The 9,244-nt window shown below is 36.7% G+C and overlaps 1 protein-coding gene across 3 annotated transcripts; it reads left to right on the forward strand.

The window, feature by feature from the left end:
* The first annotated feature begins 4,673 nt into the window (after positions 1-4,673).
* ccl25a (chemokine (C-C motif) ligand 25a) lies at positions 4,674-7,665 on the forward strand. Of its 3 annotated transcripts, none has more exons than XM_061694582.1 (5): positions 4,674-4,734; positions 5,702-5,791; positions 6,587-6,704; positions 7,170-7,287; positions 7,369-7,665. In XM_061694582.1, the coding sequence occupies exons 2-5, from the start codon at positions 5,728-5,730 to the stop codon at positions 7,393-7,395; spliced, it is 327 nt and encodes a 108-aa protein (XP_061550566.1). In that variant the 5' UTR covers positions 4,674-4,734; positions 5,702-5,727; the 3' UTR covers positions 7,396-7,665. The 3 variants fall into 3 exon arrangements, with proteins under 3 accessions (XP_061550566.1, XP_061550565.1, XP_061550567.1); XM_061694581.1 differs by lacking the exon at positions 4,674-4,734 and adding an exon at positions 4,747-4,799; XM_061694583.1 differs by lacking the exon at positions 4,674-4,734 and adding an exon at positions 5,065-5,134.
* Positions 7,666-9,244: the final 1,579 nt, after the last annotated feature.

Here is a 9,244-nt window from a genome sequence, read left to right on the forward strand (position 1 = left end):
GCTAACGAAACTAGCATCGATGTCATGGTGTTATAACCCTTTGAGCAACGGATATTTGACCATAAATGGCGCAACAACACGTAGAAAGACCATATAGCAATACTCACAGGCATATATTCTCCATCGTCTGTGTAAATCGACTAATATTGGTGCAGCTTACAGTCACTTGTAGTTGTGAAACTCTTCTTCGTTTATTATGAATGTCTGTTTTATACTGCCCCCTGGTGACCAAGGCACAGCACAAACAACAGAAGGAGCACAATGTTAATGGGCACTGAAGCATGAAATCATGATGCACAAGCTATTTCATTCTTTATGTCATATTTAATTGTGTTATTGTGAGTTATTGAATAGCTACAGTTGTGGTTCTGCATTTTCTTACAACCCCAATTCCAATGAAGTTGAGACGTTGTGTTAAATAAAAACAGAATACAATGATTTGCAAATCATGTTGAACCTATATTTAATTGAATACACTACAAAGACAAGATATTTAATGTTCAAACAGACAGACCTTATTGTTTTTGGCAAATAATCATTAACTTAGAATTTTATGGCTGCAACACGTTCCAAAAAAGCTGGGACAGGTGGCAAAAAAGACTGAATGCTCATCACAGGTGAACAGGCTAATTGGGAACAGGTGGGGGCCATGATTGGGTAGAAAAGGAGCTTCCCTGAATTGCTCAGTCATTCACAAGCAAAGATGGGGCGAGGTTGACCTCTTTGTGAACAAGTACGTAAGAAAATAGTCAAACAGTTTAAGGACAATGTTCCTCAACGTACAATTGCGAGGAATTTAGGGATTTCATCATCTACGGTCCATAATATCATCAAAAGGTTCAGAGAATCTGGAGAAATCACTGCATGTAAGCGGCAAGCCCGAAAACCAACATTGAATGCCCGTGACCTTCCATCCTTCAGGCGGCACTGCGTCAAAAACCGACATCAATGTGTAAAGGATATCACCACACGGGCTCAGGAACACTTCAAACCATTGTCAGGAAATACAGTTCGGCGCTACATCCGTAAGTGCAACTTGAAACTCTACTATACAAAGCAAAAGCCATTTATCAACAACACCCAGAAAAGCCGCCGGCTTCTCTGGGCCCGAGCTCATCTAAGATGGACTGATGCAAAGTGGAAAAGTGTTCTGAGGTTCGACAAGTCCACATTTCAAATTGTTTTTGGAAATTGTGGACGTCGTGTCCTCCGGGCCAAAGAGGAAAAGAACCATCCGGACTGTAATAGACACAAAGCCAGCATCTGTGATGGTATGGGGCTGTGTTACTGTCAATGGCATGGGTAACTTACACATCTGTGAAGGCACCATTAATGCTGAAAGGTACATACAGGTTTTGGAGAAACATATGCTGCCATCCAAGCAATGTCTTTTTCATGGACGGCCCTGCTTATTTCAGCAAGACAATGCCAAACCACACTCTGCATGTGTTACAACAGCGTGGCTTCAGAGTAAAAGAGTGTGGCTACTAGACTGGCCTGCCTGCAGTCCAGACCTGTCTCCCATTGAAAATGTGTGGCACATTATGAAATTATGTCTTTGTAGTGTATTCAATTAAATATAGGTCGAATATGATTTGCAAATCATTGTATTCTGTTTTTATTTATGTTTAACACAACGTCTCAACTTCATTGGAATTGGGGTTGTATTTATAAAAAAGCTACAAAGATTTTAGTTTATGTTTTTTTTTTGTAGCTCTGGACCAGATTAATGCCATTTCCATTCATTTCAATAGGGAGAGATGATTTGGAATACAAATCAAGGCACCACTGTATATAAAAATCATTGGAGCCACAAATGGTCCTAATACACTTGAGGTAAATACAAAGATTAGTTTGATCATATTTTTGTGTAAATATTTAGTGTGCAGTTAGCATTTTAGCCCCCCCTCACCCCCCCCAAAAAAAAAAAAACTGTCATCATTAATGGACGACCAAAACGACAATATTTTCATCCATTAGGAAATTGTTTAGGGTTACCAAGAGGACGGCGTCGTACGTCCCGACAGAGCGGAACTACACACTCGTGAGGACAACAGTTCCACGTAATGCTTCATTGGCTTTAAGTGCTGCGCTTGAGTCCCGTTTGGAGTGTAAACAGGCAGCAGCGCTATCAGATACCCACTCAAGCACTCAAAGCCCATTAGACAGCAGCAGCATCCAATGTCATGCTATATGCATTTTTTTTAAAAAATTTTTATTGTGCAGTTGTACCTATTTTCAGGCGTCAGCCAGTATGAAATTATACATGCATTTTCTTTTCTGATACATACATTTGTGTTTATTTTTTTATATTTCCTCTCATACTATTGTTTTAATTGGTTTTATTATTTTCAATATATCAGTTATCTTTTGACAAAAATCAAGAAAAGAAAACAAATCGATGCAAATCAATCTTATAAATGCTAAAAGCCAATAAATCATGCCAATAATGGGATGTAGGCCTAAAAGAATCAACATTTCTATGACATACAAAACATATTTACACATTTTCCATTAAAACAATGAAACATAAATGTAAGTCAATCATCTCTGTAATCAAATCCAATCAAGCATGTAGCAAATGTTACACAAAAAAACTAAATTTCAATGAAATACACGATATATACACATTTTCCTCATGAACAAAAATTAATGTCAATAATCAACGCCAATCAGTCATGAAAATAAGGTCACCTTGGCAAAACAATTATCTAAATTTCTATATGAAGTACTACATATTTATATTTTTCTCTTTTTAATGACAATAAATGACATCAACATCGAATGCCTAAAAATCATGTTAATAATAACAAAAGGTAATAATATTAATATTTTTATGAAATACAGTACATATGTACATTTTTCTCCTGAAAATAAAAATAAAAATCATCTCAATAATGTCACACAGGGAAAATAAACATTTCTACACTGGAAAATAAGACCTTTGAATTTACGGTATTTTATTTGATTATTTTCAAGGAAAAGAGGGGCAAATGACATCAGTTTACCACATTTTAATCATGTGCAACCAATGTACATAATCAAATTAAGTATTTTTTGTCCCAGTGTAAACTGAAAAATTTCCTTTGAATTTACATAATTCGGACATGTACATCAGTTGCACGTGACTAAAATGTGTTAAACTAATGTACATTATTTGATTATTTTTTGAGGAAAAGACATCAGGTTGCTCCGTTTTAATCATGTCCAACTGAAAAGTAAGTAATTCCCCCCCAGTGTAAATCAGAAGGGGGGAAAAAAACACAATGCCAATTTAATACTGTCAAAAACCTCAATGGCAATCAAGCCTGTTAGTAATGCGATGTGGAAATACACATTTTTGGCCTTTGCAATATATAACATTTAAACATTTCTCGGTGAAGAAAAGATCATGAAAATCAATGCATCACATTCTAGTATTGCCAATGATGGGAAGATAGCTCTTTTTTTTTTTTTTTTTTTTTTTTTTTTTGAAGGGAGGTGTTGAGTGAGCACTGGAAATGAGCCTGAATTTCCAGTTGTTGGATTTGTCCCGATGCGCTTGCAAAGTTACAGTAAAGTTGAGACGAGACCGACAAGCTGACAGACTCAAAGTGCAAGATGATGATAAACGGACACCCTTATAGAGGCATTTTCAGGGAAGTGCGGGCCTCACGAGCCAGCATCAATAATGCCCTTGTTGACATCGTTATTTTTATTTATTTTTTTAAATATGGGCAAGCATGCAAGACATAATTGACCCATTTTATTTATGTCAATTGTGCATTACAACGCTCCATAGACCACACACTCAAATGTAAAATTCAACACCAAATAATGAAAATTGATAGGTTAGTCCTAATCTTGTCTAATCTCAATTTTTTTTCTCTTTATATTTCCATCCAGCCATTGCAAATTATTCATATCAACAATTACTGACAATTTATTATGTCAATACTGCTGCATTGGCAACATACTGGATGTATGTATGTGTAAATATTTCTAAGAAATTCAATACATACTGTAATTATAGATTTTTCTATTGAAATAAATACATTGGGAAAGCAATGTCAATCAATCATGCCCATAATCAATGCCAATCAATCCTGTTAATAATGCTACACTGCGGGGGTTAATCTACATTTATATGAAATATACTGTATATGCATAAATATTTAGATTATGATGTCGGGAAAAAAATAATGCCAATCAATCATGTCAATAATCCAAAAACATTTCTATGAAATACAGTAAATATTTGTACATTTTTCTCTTGCAATTTTGAAAAACATCAATGCCAATCTATTACCATGCTAATAAATCAATCAATCATACCTACAATGCCTCACCCTGAAAAAAAATCAAAATGTTCTATCAAATGGATGAAAGGTCCATGCCAATCATTTCAGTCAACAGAATAACGAGGGCCGATTCCGTCGACGCAACGTCGTACATCGCTTGACTTGTTATTGCTAAGACGTGCTTTCTGACATTCAAACAGCTTCTTTTTTTTTTTTCCCGTTCACTTAAATCAATAATGTCTTGTCGACAAACAACTGGTAACCGGAGCCCATATACGGGATAGATACCCCCTCCACATGTCTGGTAATAAAAAGGAAAAAGAAAAAAAATCAAGTCTGCTGGGAAAAAGAAAGAGAAATTAGTCGGGGTACAAAGGTGACTCGCTTTGACGGAAATACGACACCTGGCGAGACGCCCCCTTTTTCACCTCATAAGTAGGCCTCGCCCGTGCAGGTAACACACGCACACACACACACACACACACACACACCAGAGCATCTTGCAGGCGAAAGACACAGGTGAGCAACGCACACACAAAACTCATTTAGCCTTAATGCTAATGTAAACAAGCTAAGACCGAGAGGCATTCCATGATAGCCTAACGATATTTTGCTTTTTTTTTTTTCTCACCCCAAGTAACGCGATATAAGTGGTAAACTACCGTAAAATAAACCTTTGAAGACAGACGCGGCAATTCGGTAGTTCCATTTCCTATTTTATGGTTATCGTCACAATGTGAAGTGAAAGTCACCATTTTCTCGTGTTTTGCTTTTGTTTTACACTCTTGTGGAAGTGAAAGAATCTTCATGAGGAGACTCACCTCCCAGTCAGGCTAAGCTCCCTCGAGTAGTATGTCAGTTAAGTTTGATTTCGAACGTTAACATGGTTGACTTATTTTTACACTTGGATGACTTTTACGAATGCGGAAAAATGAGTTCGAGAACTTAATATTATACTGTACTCATGACTATCAAAAATATCAAAATGTTCACCCGAGTGAAGATTGAGTGCTTATTTTTAAACTTATTTTTACAATTAAAATGACGAACGCTAAAATGGTGAATGTCTCATTTATTTTTAAAATTGTATGTATGTTACATGTATTAAAATAAATTGGCAAGTGTGGTTGAATAATTTCTACACTTGTATGACTGATAAAAATTTGAAAATCATTACAATGGAACATGGTTGTCTTATTTTTCTAAGGATTGTAACAAATGTTAAAAATGTGTTTGTGCTTTTTATGAATGTTAAAAAATGAGTTTGAGCATCCCAAAGAAAAAGCAAAGACATCCTGCTAAGCTGAAGTTCCCTTATTGTAAATTTCAAGTGTTTCCTTAAAGCTGTGCAAGCGCGTCCAAAGGTTGACAAGTGAACAAATAAACACATTAATAATTCTCTTTTATTGCTATTATTGCAGAATTGCAGCCCAAAATCGAGTGCACCATGCGTTTGGAAACACCGCTCATCCTCTTGGTCTTATCTTGCCTGAGCCTGGCGATGGCACAAGGTAAGGAAAAAAAAAACGCCAGCTGATTATTGTTATTTTATTATCGTGACGCGCAACATACCGCAGGCCATAAAGTCAGTAAGGGTTGCTGTTTATTGCCCGTGTGGGGGAGGATGTGTCTTGAACGATAGAAATGCCAGCGTTGTACCTGAACGACTTCAATGAACGAAAGTTATTGAGAATGCGCTCATTCTGGCATCTTTGAACGGTTTTTTGAACGACAACTCATTTTCGTTGAAGAGTGCCAAGTTTAGTTATGGACTTCCAACGTTTTCTTTGGTTTGTTTGTAATACACAATTGTTAAAATGGATTACCAGGAAAATTATTTGTATCAGAATGCTACCCACGCAGTCATAATATGGAATTTATTTTACTTTGTAATTAAAGAATAGGTATGGTGAAATATATTGTTAAGTCAGCCAGAGCTGCAGGGAATGTGGCTGTTCACCATTGTTCCCGTCATCCCGTGTTATGTGTTCGTGTTTGCACATTCTGGACTACAGTCCTGTTTTTGTTTTAATTCCTCATTTATAAAAAAAAAAAAAAAAAAAAAAAAAAAAAGTTTTTCCTCATGTTTTGGAGACTGTAGGGTGAAAGCTGAATGGCTAGCAAAATGGCGAAATGCCAATATTTGGAGGGAGATATCTGGCAGCAACATAATGAGAGAGAAAAAAAGAACTAGTTCATTTTTGGAACAGTCAACATACTTCAAGATTTTGCAATATTAACTATGAACTGAACTACAGCATATCAATTCATAACAACAACAATACAACACGTGTCCTCTGCTTCAGTGTCCTACGACGACTGCTGCCTGACGTACGTGAAAGAGCTCACTAAAAGGATTCGGGAGCGTGCGGTCAAGTACAGAATTCAGGAGACGGATGGAGGCTGCAACATCCGCGCTGTCATGTGAGCACACCCATGACGCGCAACTTGCCACATGCAAATATGCTGATGTACCGGAATGTATCCATCCCTTTTAAGCTAAAAGAATAACTAATAATAATAGCTAATAGATAGGCAGTATACCGCTTATCCTCATTTGGGTCGCGGGTAAGTAATAGTAATGTAATGTAAAAAAAACAAAAAACAAAAAATTGAATAATAATAATAATAATAATAATAATAATATAGCTTTGGTGCCATCTTGTGGCAGCTTGGAGCCAAGGAAACGCAAAGTAAGGGGAGTAGCTTTATTTACTCAGGCCATAGCCTTGTCTATTCGGGGGAAAAATGTGCTTTGCTGCCATCTTGTGACATTTTCAGGCAATTACAAACCTTTTTGGGGTGGGTGTCAATTCCTTGCAGATTGTCGCTATTTTGTTTTTCGACCGTACAATGTATTGTTCCTAAAATGTCGTGCCATCCTTGTAGCTTCACCATGCGGAAAGGCCGCATGTACTGCTGTGACCCGCAAGAGACGTGGGTGCAGGAGCTTATGTCCAGCATCTACGAGAAGGCCGTCAAACACATCAAGAAGACCTCCCCAAAGGTCTTTCATCTTTGGAATTATTATTTATTTTTTTAAATTACGAAATGCAATGTGAAACTCAACCTTTATTTTCCTCTACAGCACCAGAGACGTCGTCTGTTTGGCTGAGGGAAGCCTCGCCCACTTGGAGAAAAGGACACCCACATTCTTACTTTGAGTTTCTCTGAATGTTTGTTTTTTGTGTGTGTGCTTTTGCTGCACTTTTTATTATGATGCCGCGTTACCATTAGATGACGAAACAGTGTTTATGTGAAAATGGAAACCATAAAATGTGAATCCAAATGTGTGCAGCATGAGCCCTTGCAAAAGCATTTATGACAATAAACCTGCCAAGCAACAAAAACACATTTATGACTTAATGAGGAGGTCATCTAAGGAAGTCATTATCGAAATTATTACCTACAATAAAAATGTTATAAAAATACATTTAAAAAAGAATTAATTTACTATACTAGTAATATAACTAAATTGTGTCCAAAATGTCCAAACATATGCATTAAAATCAATTATTAATAATAACAATAATAATACAAATTAAATAGTATTTTTTGAAAGTGTTCAAAATAATAATATTAAAATTTAAAAAACATAATACAAACTATATATTTTAAATACATTCATATATAATACCATTTAATTCACTTACATAAATTTTACATTTATTACTTTATCCATCCATCCATTTTCTGAGCCGCTTCTCCTCACTAGGGTCGCGGGCGTGCTGGAGCCTATCCCAGCTGTCATCGGGCAGGAGGCGGGGTACACCCTGAACTGGTTGCCAGCCAATCGCAGGGCGCATACAAACAAACAACCATTCGCACTCACATTCTCACCTACGGGCAATTTAGAGTCTCCAATTCATGCATGTTTTTGGGATGTGGGAGGAAACCGGAGTGCCCGGAGAAAACCCACGCAGGCACGGGGAGAACATGCAAACTCCACACAGGCGGGACCGGGGATTGAAACCGGCTCCTCAGAACTGTGAGACTGACGCTCTAACCAGTCGTCCACCGTGCCGCCCATTTATTACTTTATTAAAACAAAATAAAATAAAATACTATAGCTACCCATCCATCCATTTTCAACACCGCTTTTCCTGGTTAGGGTCGCAGGGCGCTGGAGCCTATCCCAGCTGACTTCGGGCAAAAGGCAGACTACACCCTGAACTGGTCGCCAGCCAATCGCAGGGCACATATAAACAAACAACCATTCGCACTCACATTCACACCTTTGGGCAATTTAGAGTCCTCAATTAACCTGCCATGCATGTTTTTGGGATGTGGGAGGAAACCGCAGTGCCTGGAGAAAACCCACGCAGGCATGCGGAGAACATGCAAACTCCACACAGGCGAGGCTGGATTTGAACTCAGGTCCTCAGAACTGTGAGGCAGATGTGCTAACCAATCGTCCACCATGCCGCCTTACTATCGATCTAATGATACAAATAAATGCATGTAATGGATCCAAAAATGTACAAAAATATACAAATTCACAATATTAATAATACAAATTAAATAAGAAAATAAAAATGTTTTAAATTGCTGCATCCTAAATTAATACAAATAAAATGAAATACAACATACATTATTTATATTATATATCAAAGAAAATAATTCATATATAAAAATTATGTTATTTGACTTAAATCAAACATTTGTATTGCTTTATTAAAATTGTAATAAAATAAAAAATGATTATTTAAGAGGTATCATTCGATGTATCTATTCTTTTTATTGAGCTGTCTTATTAATTTGTATATACTGTAGTTATCACATTCAGTTTCTAAATGTGCTGTGAAGTAAATGCAATTTGCAATCATAAACATGTCTCTGTATAATTGCATGAAAATGCTTGAGTTGTCTTAAAACAGTTGAAAGTAATTCAAATTCCCACCTTCAAGGGTAGAAAAAAAAATAAAAAATTGCTACTGTTTCTTGAAATAGTTTTATTTGCTTCC

This window comes from Phycodurus eques, chromosome 13 (genome assembly GCF_024500275.1).
Source record: "Phycodurus eques isolate BA_2022a chromosome 13, UOR_Pequ_1.1, whole genome shotgun sequence".
NCBI lineage: Eukaryota > Metazoa > Chordata > Actinopteri > Syngnathiformes > Syngnathidae > Phycodurus > Phycodurus eques.

What these genes read in the sequence shown, in the direction of transcription:
- ccl25a (XM_061694582.1), top strand. Translation starts at nt 5,728, where the DNA reads ATGCGTTTGGAAACACCGCTCATCCTCTTGGTCTTATCTTGCCTGAGC. An exon ending in GAGCCTGGCGATGGCACAAG is followed by an intron (nt 5,792 to 6,586) that starts GTAAGGAAAAAA and finishes CCTCTGCTTCAG; the next exon opens with TGTCCTACGACGACTGCTGC. An exon ending in TGCAACATCCGCGCTGTCAT is followed by an intron (nt 6,705 to 7,169) that starts GTGAGCACACCC and finishes CCATCCTTGTAG; the next exon opens with CTTCACCATGCGGAAAGGCC.